At 47.1% G+C, this 14152-nt stretch overlaps 2 protein-coding genes across 2 annotated transcripts; one reads left to right on the top strand and one right to left on the bottom strand.

The window, feature by feature from the left end:
- Window positions 1-1207: 1207 nt before the first annotated feature.
- On the bottom strand, window positions 1208-5018 carry GAPN (NADP-dependent glyceraldehyde-3-phosphate dehydrogenase-like). The gene is made up of 9 exons (NM_001405844.1): window positions 4559-5018; window positions 3763-3956; window positions 3518-3646; window positions 3086-3205; window positions 2854-2990; window positions 2621-2776; window positions 1807-2185; window positions 1595-1711; window positions 1208-1496 (listed from the first exon to the last, which is right to left on the bottom strand). Exons 1-9 carry the CDS (start codon window positions 4701-4703, stop codon window positions 1383-1385), a joined length of 1491 nt encoding a protein of 496 aa, NP_001392773.1. The 5' UTR covers window positions 4704-5018; the 3' UTR covers window positions 1208-1382.
- Window positions 5019-5887: 869 nt separating this feature from the next.
- Window positions 5888-13543, top strand: LOC123052268 (uncharacterized). Its single transcript, XM_044475391.1, has 3 exons — window positions 5888-6712; window positions 10439-10618; window positions 12942-13543. The coding sequence occupies exons 1-3, from the start codon at window positions 6448-6450 to the stop codon at window positions 13106-13108; spliced, it is 612 nt and encodes a 203-aa protein (XP_044331326.1). The 5' UTR covers window positions 5888-6447; the 3' UTR covers window positions 13109-13543.
- Window positions 13544-14152: the final 609 nt, after the last annotated feature.

Below are 14152 nucleotides of genomic sequence, written 5' to 3'. Positions count from 1 at the left end.
GGCGCGGCCTCTGGCCGGGATGGGAGGCATGGGCATCCGATCTGGGCTGAGGTTCCACCCGTTCGGTAGGTGCGCGCCGCCCCACGACAATGGGGTGGTCGTGTCGCAGTAGCACTGGCACACCTCCACATTCACGTACGACCGCTACCGCAGCGCAACGGGCGACGAGATCCTCCTTAGCCCCGACGAGCAAGACGACGACCTGGCCTCGTGGTCGTGCTTCCCGGACCTCCCCAGTATCCACTTCCACATCATTGTGGCCGGCCGGCGCAGCCTAGGGTTTGTCCGACGCGTGAGGGCAGGGAAGTGTGTGGAAGTGGACTAGCTGGTCCATGCGCACAGGCTAGGCATTAAAAAGGACCCCGGTAGGGTGGCTGGGTAGCTTACATGCGGGCCCTTTCCACGCACTTGGATTAAATGGGCTTGAGGGGAGGTGGTCGGCCGAATGACACGCTGGCGGAGGGCGAACACCAAGATGACACTTGCACGTCCGTCCAGTGTCTATCTGGACGCAAATCCAACCCAAATTTGCGCCGAAAATGCGTCGAGACGAACACGCAGCAGACGGATTTTGCATACAAGGCCACACGTTGGGCCATGACATTTATATGTTTGGACCCAAACGGACAGGAACAAACCAAATGTGTCCCTGCATTGGAGTTGGAGTTGGCCTAACTCCGCCCGAATCATAGCTCCCGAGGAGACGCTTTATAGCGGGAGTCGGCAATAACCCCTATAGGCTGCTATAGTTACTTTTAAAGGAAAGGCGTACACCTGACTTTACAGATAAAACTACCAGACAGGGTTCACCAGAGACCATACGGCCCAAAAGGCTGCTATAGTTACTTACTTGTGTTCTAACACATACAGCCCACTTGAATTGTGGCGATTTCGAGAAACGCCACTGCAATTTCTAAACTTTGAAAAATGCCACTGCAATTTTTACAAACTTCGAAAAACTCCATTGCAGACTTTGAAAAATACCACTGGAAATGGCATTTTTCAAAGTTTGGAAATTACGATGGCATTTCTCGGAATCGCCACAATTCGAGTGGCATTTATCCAATTAACCCTTTTAAAAGTGTGTTTCCCGGGCAAAGTTGCCAGTTTCATCAGCATTTAAGTACAATTTTTATTGGCCTCCTTGCATGGTTCTACGGCATTTCATCGTCTATGAGAAGCGCGCAGAACAGTAGAGGCAACAAGATTCGTGCTTGCTCTCGTTTTGTTTTATTTTCTTAATTTTTACTGTAAAACAGCCAAGGTACATGCAGAAGCATACAGATACAGATCTCCAGATCTCACGTGGTTACAAAACATTTTGAATTCTCTACACCGTACTCGTGTGCTTATACAACGTCCGATTCCTGTACATGAACGTCTCAGCCCATGGTGTAGGACGGAGATGGGAGGTTTATGACAGTGCTCTTCACCTTGGTCATCATGTTTATGCTGTTCGTTATCCCCTGGGATCCTATTCCACTGTCCTTCAGGCCCTGCAATCCAGAGAGACATCACATCATATAGCAACTGGAAGGAGAAAACGACGTTGTCGGATCAATTCCAGGGCGACGTCGAGTCGCGCAAACGGTACCTGGAAGGGGAAATGGTCCGGACCTCGAGCCGGGGCGGAGTTGATCTGCACAGTTCCACTCTCCATTGCATCACTGATCATGATTGCCTTGTTGATGTCTCTTGTGAACACACATCCCTGAATTCCACAAACAATGAGCATCCAAGATTCATAATAGCTTCAGAAAACTTAAGGGTACATATATATGTTGACACAACAATAGAGAAAGAGACCTGGAGCCCAAAGTTGCTGGCGTTGCAATGGTGGATGCCTTCCTCAACCGAGTTGATCCTGATCACGGGCAAGACAGGGCCAAAAGGCTCCTCCCAGGCGATCCTCATGTCAGGCCGGACATGATCCAGCAGCAACGGCCAGATAAGGTTGCCTTCTCTCCTGTACTCTTGGCAAAAGGTTGCCCCTTTCTCCTTGGCATCCATTACCAAGCCTTCAATGAAATTTGCCGAGGATTCTGTTACAACTGGGGTGATATCACTGTCATCCTCTGGTGGGCCCACTTTCAGCTTTGCCAGCTTGGCGTTGACCTTCTCCACCACGGTGTCGGCAACCGCTTCCATGATCAGAACCACTTTGACTGCAGTGCACCTCTGGCCACTGTGTTGATCACAAGTTCATGGCATATGTGAGTGTAACTTCAAGGAGCACCATGGGTGCAAATAAGTAAGATAAGAAAGATAGAAAGAAAGCACAAGCATAAACTGAAAGAAAAAGGCACAACGCTGAACAGTACTCTATCTATTCACAATATGGAGTATGAGTTATGATGACATGAGGATGGGAGCATGTGACTATGTGAGCCAAGGAAAAGCATGTGACACCACTATCTGTTATACATGGCACAACTTGGATGACATATGTTCTGTTAGCTAAGATGTTATATCCATTTCCAGTTGTTGCTTGTGACTCTTCTAAGAAATGGCAGGCCATAAATTCAACAACTCCAGATGCCCAATGGATCAAATCGTATGGAAGACGTGTCGTTTGGCCCTATGAAATACTACCACACAACCAATTTTCTTATTTCAGTACCTGTATGAGAAGCCTCCTTTTACTATGTTTGCCGCGACTAGATCGAGGTCTGCATCCTCCAGCACAATGCAGGCATCTTTTCCTCCGAGCTCCATCTGAAGCGGGACCATCCCGGCCTTCTTTGAAATGGCTATGCCGGTATCACCTCCCGTGAAACTAAGAAACAAATAAAAAGATGAGTTTTTGTCTCGTCGAAAATACGAAGTTAAAAGCAGAAGCAGCTCATTATTTACCTTATGCAGTTGACTCCAGGGTGCATTGTGAGAAAATCACCTATTTCAGAGCCTTTCCCAGTAACACAACTAATCAGGCCCTTTGGGAAACCGGCCAGGTGAAAGCAGTGTACCATATGGAGGGCTGCCACCGCGCCCTGATTTTGCACAGTAGCATTTCAGAATTCAGATAAAAAAGATTCAGTAAAATGAAAATGCAGTAACAAAATAAGTATCTATGAAAATCATATACCTGAGTCGGAGGCTTGAGCACAAGAGAATTGCCAGCAATTAGCGCTGGGCCAATCTTAGAAACCGCCAGGTTGACAGGATAGTTAAATGGTGGGATTGCCAAAACTACTCCAAGAGGTACCTTTATGAATGAGATGGCATGAGATGCAGAGCAACATAACATCGACGTATCATTAATGTAGGGAATTCGGTACAATTCAGGGAAGAAGGAAGCTTGTGTAGAAGCTTAAGCCATATATATTCAGACAATTTATAGGAAAGAAAGATGGGTAACCTGCTCATACTTCTATATTCAGACAATTTCTTCGTAAACGAGAACAGATCAACAGTTGTGGGATTAGAGCACACACACGTCTCGCATGATTTATCAGATGCCAGGGCTAATAAAATTACCCACAACGAGCCATGTGAAATAACTGAAATGCAGGTGTACCTTGGAGCTCAAACAGTACTTGTTGCGCTCATTACCGGGGAAGCTATCGGATACCAGCAGCTTGCCCTCCCCCAGTATCCGGACACCCTCCTCGGCCGTGTATGACACCAAATCGCCGGATCGCACCACCTATCAAACCAAACCAAGCATCTTTTGTGTCTTAGCATCAGAAGAAGAACAACCACAATTTTCAACCACAGCAACAAATTATAAGGGGCCACATGGGCAGTGCAAACGCTGGTGACCTCAGAAACGGCATCCTTGGCCGGCTTGGCGATCTCCTTGACCAGACACTCGGCGATCGGGGTCTTGTGCTCCTTGAGGATGGCCGCCGCCTTGTGGAGGAGCTCCGCGCGCTTCCACAGCGGAGTCCGCGCCCACGCCTTCTGCGCCACCTTGGCGGCGTCCATCACCTTGTTCACCTCCTCCTGTGTACATGCTGGACAAGGGCGGCCAAACCAAATTCATCAGCGACAAAAGTTCTCGGAATCTGGATCTTGTCATACGATTCTACGCAGAAATGCTACATGGATTCTTTCTCATATGGTATATGCGGTCCTGCCATGGGACCTCCGTCTCGAACGATTTCTGACCACATTGCTCAGCGAATCATAAGTCAGGTTCAAAAGTTGATTTACCATCACAAATTCTCACCAAGTTCATTCAATTGGCGCCAGTAAAGAATCGAAAGGGACAGGAGGCCCTATCAGGATCGGTCAATTCTTTCGTACTCCTACAACTAATGGTGAGTGCGCGCGGAGTACAGTATTAGTTGCACCGATGAAACTTATGTTTGCTTCGTAAGTATCGAAAGATTTCAACGACGACACTAACAAGTCACCGTCAAGCATTCAATCACTTCAGGTAGCAGAGCAGAGCAATCTCAGGCCCTTTTCCCCAGACCAGGAGGCACACTAGCTGCTCACACAGCCAGTCACACTGACACTAGCTCTCGGAGCCGTGCCTGAGAGGCAGCTAGCGCATGCTGGGTTCTCGTGGCCGGAAAGAAGAAACAAGCTACAGGAGGATCAAGCGCGGCACCTTGCACCCTGTACTGCGTCTGGCGGGTGGTGGGGTTGACGATGGCGACCGTCTTGCCGGAGGCGGACGCGCGCCACTCCCCGTCGGCGTAGTACTTGTAGACCTCCCCGTCCAGCACGTCCGCGAACACCCCCGTCCCCGCCATCGGGGAGGAAGAAGAAGAAGCAAGTGGACGTACGTGCGGTGTGTGGTGGTGGCGAGCGGAACGGGAGGGACACACTGCAGGTTAGCCACTAAGCACACAGCTAGTGGCGGTGAGGGGCTCGGGGGGGACGGTGGTTGGTGCTGATGGGTGCGCGAGTGGTGCAGCTGTGGCGGGGCGGGATTAAGTAGAGAGCGGAGGTGGTGGAGGAGGAGGAGGCGCCGAGGATGATGGCCACGCGTGGGCGGGTGGTCGGCTGCGACGGGTGTGATGGAGAAGCGAGGAAACGGACGGAAGAAACTACTGCAAGAATAGTACCACGCGACGCGAGAGCAAACCTCGTGCGCCTAATACGGGTGGCAGTTGCCGCATACCAGGCCACCAGGGCCGTGTGCGCGGCTTTGGACTTGGCATCCCTCTGGCCGTCAATGGTAACTCGGTAAATCGTCGATCTCCCGCCACACGTATCAACCACTCCAACCCGCTGCCCCAGTCCGGGCAGTTTGAACGCCCGGGACCGTGCCGTGCCATGGACCACCGTGAGTGCGCGCCGCGGCCCAGCTCCATTCGCCGAGAGAAGACGATGCCTGGCGCCGGCGGCGTCCACGTACGCTCGGCGGGTCGCGGTGGAGTCGCGTCGTGATGTTGGGCGGCGAACCACCCGAACCACCAGGCCATGATTGGTAACGTAAAACAGCTTGAGGTCCAGGCCTCGTCCTCATCGATAGCGCCTCGAAACCGAATGGCATGCCATCTGCGGGAAAGAGGTGATGCGCAGTTCATGGAGAGCATGCCGGCCGGTCGGTACGAATCTGATCGTCGTCATTTTGTTGTTAGTGAAGTACATGAAACTAAGAAAAAAAACGGCTTGCGTAGCCTTTTTATTGTCTTTTTTTTCTTTTGAAATTGAACAGTACAATTGCAGACCCCACATATACGCATAGATGCATCACATCTTTCAGAAAAATATAAACACCAGTGTCAAAGTCTAAGAATTAAAATTCTGATGGGCTATATGGTCTCCTTGAGAAAGGCAAATTCGCCGAGGATCCAAAATAAGACAAAACAGTTCAGACAAGGTAAAGAAAGACCAAGAGCATGAGCAGCTGTTAATAAAATGACCAAGAGCATGGATGAACCAAGGCCATCAGCATTTCATTCTATTGAAAACAGCACTTTAAACTATGCAAAAAAAAAAACCCAACACTTTGAGTTATTCATCCGCCGTTGCAAGAAGGAGCACGATCAATCGACCAAGGCACTTTGAGTCTGTCCTTCCTATAACATATACAACCCCCACCACAGATCTAGCTGCGCCGACTCCGCGGGATGCCTCCACGGCGGCGGAGACTGTATGCGGCGACTGCGGCCACTCCACCTTCCCCTCCCCCTTCCCCCGCCCGAGCCCAGGAGGCCTGCGCAGAGTTGGTGAGACTGATTTCACCACTCCCGCGGGCGATACTCATGGCGACGGGGGATCCGGGGTGGGTGGAATGGGCTGCAAGGATTCGCGCCGCCACAGCGGCGTGGATTTGTTGGATCTAGGAGTTGAAAGCAGCGGATCAGGCGGTGGCGGCGGCAAGAGATCCAGATACGAGAGCAGCGGCAACAAGGTATGCAGATGCTTGCCGTTTGAGAGCAGAAGGGGAACAGAGAAACCTAGCGAGGCGAGTCTACGACGAGGCGACGGCGGCGGAGAGGCTGAGTATGCCTCCCTCCCACACTCCACGTCGATGGCGTACGTGCAATGGGCGAGGGCGGAGGCAAAATCAGAAGATCCCCGCAGATCGATGAGATGGGATGGCCTGCTGGGGGTGGTGCCATCCGGTGCACCGCTGCGAGACATCTCAACCTGGCCGCCGGCGTCGATTCGGGATTGAGCTCGACTCGTGCTCATCCTGAATTGGAAGGCGATGGTTGCGAGGTTCACCTTCAGAGCGCAGAGGAGGAGATCGAATTTGTTCGGAGGCGAGATTTGAAGAGAACAAGGCCAACAATGACTGCGAATTCTGGTAATCTTCAAGCCTCTGATTTTACTCATTGCTATTGTGGTGCTGGGCGGGTTCCTAGTCGATGGCGTGCTACGTCGCCGCCGCCGTTTGTGGTATCTTCTCCGGTGAGGATTGGGGGTCAGAGAAAGGGGATTTTGGGGCGGGGCCCCGGTGTCAGACTCACTGGTCCTGAGAGCCGTCCGATGCAACCCAATTTGATCCTGACCGCTGAGATGCGGGCTCCAGGCAGCCAAGTGACCTATATTTCCCCTCTCGACGGCAGACCCGATCCCCATACTTCTAGGGTTCATCGCCGCCCCCTTCGCCGCCATGGCAACCAAAACTTAGTTTGGATCCGTCGCGATTTATTCATCTCTGGAAATTTCTCGGCTGCCGATTGTTTTCCTGCTGGTCCCTCTGATCACCTCTTCGAGCCTAAGCAATTTAGCTTCTCTCGAGATTTCTGGTCGAAGAAGACAGGCAAAGTCCCCTTTGCTGCTGTAGCTAGGAAGATGGCTGGAGCTGGACAAACTAGGCCCAGAGGAGGTAGGAGTGGAGGCGGCCGTGGTCGCAATGATGTTGTTCGGCCTCCTATCCCTCCACCTGCCCCTCCGCCAGTGGCTGCGCCTCCGCTCCGTGCCCCTGAGCCCAACCCTTCCCCTATAGCCACCTAGCAAGGGCCCCCTTGTCGATCTTCGCTAAACCCCCTATCATCCCCATCGGGTCCAGCTCTGCTAATATGATCCATCCAGCTATGAACCAGATGTACCCTGGTTTCTCTGCGTCCAACTTCCAATACCCTCAAATGACCCCCTGGATGCAGCAACCACAATTCCATTTCCCTTATATGCAGCAAATCTTCCTGTTCAGTTTCAACAACCTCAACAACCAGTCAGTGCTGGGAGTGCTTCTGGAGGGAGTGGCCAGGTTGGAACTGGAAAAAACAAGAAGAAGAACAGAGCAGGGGCCAAAAAGCAAACTATTTCTGCTGCTGCTGGGTCCATGGATAGTGCTGTTGGACAGGGTGCTACTGATTTTGAGGAGTTCATGGTAGATTCTAAGTACATTGGCACCATTTGCTACAACTGTGGCCTTCCTAGTCACTTTGTAGGAATGTGCTCTATCCCCAAGGTGTGTTTTATCTGCAAAACCCCAGGACATTAGATGGATGCTTGCCCCAAGTGGTATGAACCATACCCAGCTGCTCAATTCTGGGGGAGTGCCAACGATGGTCTAGGATTCTTTCACATTGAAACTAGAGACAAGAGTGACAGTGACTGGCTTAATTTTGGTAATGTTGGGCTAGTTGTTGTGGAAAAGGGAACATTACTACTGATGAATTAGAAAGATGTTTTACTAGCATGTGGAAAACCAACTGGCCATGGCAGATCAGAGCTTATGATGATACTCAGTTCCTGGTCAGATTTCCTCCCAATAAAAAGATTGCTGACTTAGTTGCTTTTAAATCCATCAATCTGAAGAAATCTGGTGTTAATATTTCCTTCAAAGACTGGCATGGTGAACTACCTCCCTATGACTCTCTTAAAGAAGTCTGGATTAATGTCATTGGTATTCCTCCTGTCTGGTGCTCTTGGCCAGTTATTGCTCAAATTGCTTCTTCTCTAGGTGTCATTGTCAATGTTGATTGGCATGAAATCTTCAGGAGTTTTTATGAGATTGTTATAATTCAGGTTGCAGTTAGAGATCCTCAGCTGATTCCTAGAGACAGACTGGTCGAAATCCAACAAGAGCTATATCTACTCAACTTTGAGGTTGACGATGATGTAGCCACTGATTCTCCCTCTCACAATCACCCTGGGGGCCCCCTGGTCCTCCTAGTGGGAATAGTGGGGATAAAAATGCTGACAGGAACAGTGAGGTGGACAAGGATAGTGATGATGATCTTCTTGGAGAACAAATGGAGCAGGACAATGGTAACCAGCTTGCCAGGAAACCTACCCCTACCTCCAATGGATCTAAGACCAGAGTTGGTTGTCTCCATCCTCATACTCCTGTTGTGAGATCCTCCCTGGGCTCTGCTACTTTATCTAACTGCCAGGTGGCCCCTGTTACCAAAAGCTACTTAGATGCTGCCAAAAACCCCAGCTATGTGGGCTGTGGTAACAGTCTGCTGGGGCAGTTTGAATCTGTTGTGAATGGCACAGTTAGCATTGGTTTCAATCCCCTGGCTCCCTCTACTTCCACTCTTTTGTGCCCAGCTCCCAAGCCTCAGGCCCATAGGCCTGATAGAGGTAAGTGGGGCCCTATTGTTGCCACTAGGATGAGCAACAAGATTAAGAGAGATGGGAAAAATTCTATAGCTAAGGCCCAAGAGATTAAAAAGTGCAAAACCTGGAAGTATCCAAAGGTAGCACTGCAACTCTTTCTCTTAATTCCTTTGCTTGCTTAGATAATGATATGCTTTTACACAATGCTAATTTGTCCGGATTGAGTCTTGGGAATGATCCTAGTAGCTGTAATAATAATATTAATATTATTAAACAAAAAGAACTTGAGAGGTTGTCGAAATTCCATAAAGACAACCCTGAAATGTTCCCCCCTCCTAGCACTGATGCTAATGGAGAGGTTTCTTTTAGTAACAATAATGACACTGGAAACCACCCCCCTCCGAACACTAAAGCAATTTCAGATAGGGAGGAAGGAGAGCTTCCCTGGTTGGAGGTATCCCACCAGAGGAACAAAAAAGTGTCAACTAGGAGTAGGATTTTTTCTAATAAATCTCTATGATTGGCGCCTTCTAGAATATTAGAGGCCTTAATGGCCCTGCTAAGAATTCTAGAGTGCAAGAGCTTATAAAAGCTTGTAGCCCTGATTTTATTTGTTTATCAGAGACTAAAAAAGCCAGGTTCACCATCCCACAGCTAGATGCCATAGATTCTAGAAGTGGTTTTGTGTGGAACTGGCTGCCTGCTGATGGCACTGCAGGTGGTGTCCTAGTAGGTGTTAAAGAGGATTGCTTTGAAATTTTACAGTGTGATATAGGCACCTTTTGCATTTCTTGTATTTTAAAGTTTAAACATAATAATACCAGATGGAGATTGATCTCTGTTTATGGTTCTGCATATGATGAGTTCAAGCTAGACTTTCTTAATGAACTCAATAGTGTTCTTGCTAGTTGGTCAGGCCCTACTCTTGTGGGGGGTGACTTTAATCTAGTTAGGGACACTAGTGAGAAAAACACTGGTAATATTAATCAACATTGGGCTGATCTGTTTAATGATTGGATCAACAAGTCTGGGCTCATTGAGATTAAAAATGCTGGTAGAAGATATACTTGGGCTAATAATCAAGATAACTTGATTATGGCCACTTTAGATAGAGTTTTTGTTACTATAGATTGGGATGGGATTTTCCCTGGGGCTTCTATCAAAGCCCTACCCAGAGTAGGGAGTGACCACACTCCTCTGGTGTTAAATACTACATCTGGGCTCCCGAACCCTACTTCTAAATTCTTTAGATTTGAGAAATGGTGGCTTAATATTCCTGGTTTTGATGATGTTATTCACAAAGCTTGGAACACTGAGTGCAAAGCCACCAAGGCTATTGACATCTGGAAATTTAAAATTAGGACAACTAGGAAAGCTGCTAAGGGTTGGTGTGCTAATTATGAAGCAGACCAGAATAGACATAAGCAGGCACTAGTGGCTGAATATAATTGTTTAGATATCCTGGCTGAATCTCAACCTTTATCTCCTAACTTTAAGAACAAAATGAAAAATATTGCAGGTGAGCTGAATGAAATTTGGAGAAGGGAAGAGATCAAGGCCAGACAGAGGTCCAGAGAGAAAGAGATTTTAGAGGGTGAATATAACACTGGGTATTTCAAAGCAGTGGCGAATCAGAAGAGGAGGAAGAAGCAAATTGATATGCTAGAAACCCCTTCAGGTCCCATGGAGGACACCCAAGGTATTCTTCAAATAGCTGTATATTATTATAAAAATCTATTTGGTTATGTTCCTACCATTGACATTGATCTCATGGATGACTTCTGGGATCATGATAGTATGCTCTCTATGGAGCACTTTAATTTGCTTGAAAATCCTTTCTCTCAGGAGGAGATTAAGGCTGCTGTTTTTGGCTCTTATGCTGAAGGGGCACCTGGGCCGGATGGTTTCCCTTTCCCGTTTTATCAAAAGTACTGGGATTTAATTAAAAGAGATCTGTTTGCTCTGTTTAGATATTGGGAGGCTGGAGATCTTGATTTATACAGGCTCAATTTCTCCCTCCTTACTTTAGTGCCTAAAGAACCTAATGATGTTAAGCTGGATAGGTTCAGGCCTTTAGCTATGATTAATTGCAGTTTTAAATTTTTTGCCAAGTGTGCCACCAATAGGTTTGGCCCTGTTTGTAATTTTCTAATTTCTCCTAACCAGACTGCTTTCCTAAAAGGAAGATTTATCCCTGAAAGCATAGTGGCTGCTCATGAAGTAGTCCATGCAGTTGCCACTAACAAAATGTATGGTTTCTGTTTTAAACTAGACTATGAAAAAGCCTATGACATGATCAGTAGAGAATTCCTCCTGAAAATGCTTAGGAAAAGAGGATTTGGCCCTATATGGATGTATAAAATCGAATCCTTACTCTGCAATGGGTCTGTTGGTGTCAGAATTAATGACACCAACAGTGAGTATTTCATAGCTGGCAAGGGGGCAAGGCAAGGAGACCCTATTTCTCCCTGCTGTTTAATTTAGTTACTGACATGTTCACTAGAATTTTGATTACAACTGCTAATAAAAACTTAATTGCTGGTGTATTCCCTCCCTCAAACCCTGCTGGAGTCATTAGCATGCAATATGCTGATGACACCCTGCTCTTCCTAGATAAGAATTTAGAGCATGCCAAAAACCTTAAATGGCTTTTATCTTGCTTTGAGCAGATCTCTGGTATGAGGATCAATTTTCACAAATGTGACCTCGTCCCTATTAATATTGATAGGGAGGAGGCCATAGTTTTCGCTCAAACCCTGGGTTGTAAAATTAGTACTTTTCCTATCAAGTACTTGGGTGCCCCCCTCCATTTTAGCAAAATTAGGAAGGAGGATCTGCAACCCACTGTTGATAAGATCATCAAGAAAGCTGCTGGATGGAGGGGGAGACTGCTCTCCTTTGGCAAGAGACTTATCTTGGTCCAAGCCTGCTTAGCCAGTATCCCTACCTATCTTATGGGCTTTATTAAATTTCCTAAATGGGCTATTAAACTCATTAACTCCCAATTAGCTCATTGCTTTTGGGACGATTATGAAGGTCACCACAAATACCATTTAACTGCCTGGAACTCTATAAATATGAGGAAAGAGTTTGGCGGTTTTGGTATTAGTGACATAGGAGATATGAATTTGGCCCTACTAGCTTCTTGGATTAGTAGATACTACAACTCTGAGGGCAAAATTTGGAAGAATATCATTGACTCCAAATATAACCCTCAGAACAGTAACATCTTTGCTTGTTCTACGGCTGGGGCCTCCCCTTTCTGGAATGGGGTGATCTGGGCAGCACAAGCTGCCAAACTGGGCTTCTCTTGGAAGGTTGGTAATGGCAAGAGAAATCGGTTCTGGGAGGACCACTGGTTCGGTAATGCTACTTTGGCTACCCAATATTGGGATCTGTACAATTTAGCTAATGAACATAATGCCACCATTGATAAAATTTGGGATGGCCATAATCTGAAACTTACTTTTAGAAGATGCTTCACTCAAGAGCAGGTAGCTATTTGGTATGAACTTATGGAAATTGCTAGTTCCATTAGGTTAGTAGATGAGGAGGACTCCCCTGTTTGGAATGTGAATTCTAAAGGGGTGTATACAGTCAAATCCTTTTATAAGTTTATTAATTTTAGAGGGGTCTTGCCTACTACTTCTCCTGCTGTTTGGAAACTTAAAATTCCCCCCAGGATTCAGATTTTTCTCTGGCTTTTGGTTAATAATAAACTTCTAACCAGAGATAACTTGAGCAAAAGACAGGAGGTGGGTGATCTCACTTGCGTGTTTTGCTCTGAGCAAGAAACCTGTTCTCATCTATTTAGCGCTTGTGTTGTTGCTGTTGAGTTTTGGAAAGCCATATGTGCCATTACTGGAGTGAGTGAAGACATAAATATGATGTCTATCTCCTCGTACTGGCTCAGGGGAGATAAGTTCGCTGCCATTAACACGGTCCACGCGGCTGGGCTGTGGGCGATCTGGAAAACTCGCAACAACATGGTTTTCAATAACGTGTGTTGGCCTGGTTTGCAGGCTATTTGGAGGAGAACAACATCAAATATGTCTACATGGGGGTGCCTCTCCTCAGGAGGTGCCAGAGGCAAACTGGAGTGGGTTGTGGAAAAGCTGGAGACAAAAGCGAGAAGCCCTCCTCTGTTGCTATGGCCAGATCCTGGCTGAGGCGGGGATACTCCTTTTAGATCTGTTCCTTTTGGCTTATGAGCCTGTAGCTTCTCTATGTGTAATGGTGCTCTAGCACTACTGAATTCTTACTTTTGTTAGTGTCTAGCTGCTAAGCTTTGCGTTGCCATATTTGTGACGCTCTACTGCGGCAGCGTGCCTACTGGCCGTCGTGAGCTCTCGTGATGTAACATACTTTGGTTCTGTTGTTTCGTTTCTATGAAATGGAACAGGGGCGCAGCCCTTTCTTTCTAAAAAAACATATACAACTTCATATTACCAGACATGTGCTTCGGTAAATCAAAAAATTCTTGCTCTGTCGTACATTAATTGATCATTCTATATGAACATGGGAAATGAGTGGTCATGACCTTCGCAGTGAATCAGGTGCCTCCCTCAACAACCGGGGCATTGCCTGACACATCTATTGGAGCCGTTCCCATACTTTCCGTACCTCACTCGTGGCAGAGTGCAGCGCCAGCGCCAGTTCCATAGCTCCCTAGCACGGCATTATCAATCCACCTCGCATGCTCCAGCATCCACTGAAATCAAGCACTAGAGTTAATCATTGTGGACATGAACTTGGTTTCCTCCAATGTCTCAATATAACTATACAAAATGAAGAGGTAAAATAAAAATTGATATGGTAAATAGAGTGCATGAGCAAATGTCCTTGGATGGATACATTTATATATAATAGGGGAAACTTCACACGGAGCTAGTTGTTGTTGGTTTCTCACGTAGTTTGCATGAGACCTCATCAGATTAGTGTTTTTCTGTCCATCTAATGTACGGACCGACGGACTAACAATGAGAGCAGCGAGTTCCAACCTAATTGTGCTCCTTAACTGCCTCCTCAACTCAAATCTTCCATGCACCAAAAAAATGCATCTAATTTGAAGGAAACATATGATGGATTTGTATGCAATAAATCTCGTAAATCATGACTTGTTACTACTAAGTAGTAATAGTTTTCCCTTTTTACACGATAAGTGATAATTTCTCCTAAATCACTCATAATCAATATTTATATCATATGCCACATTGTTGTTCGATGGAAACAT

The sequence above is a fragment of the Triticum aestivum genome, chromosome 2D (genome assembly GCF_018294505.1).
Source record: "Triticum aestivum cultivar Chinese Spring chromosome 2D, IWGSC CS RefSeq v2.1, whole genome shotgun sequence".
Lineage (NCBI taxonomy): Eukaryota > Viridiplantae > Streptophyta > Magnoliopsida > Poales > Poaceae > Triticum > Triticum aestivum.
Note: the sequence above shows the minus strand (reverse complement) of the source record. Positions and strands in the feature narration are given on the sequence as shown.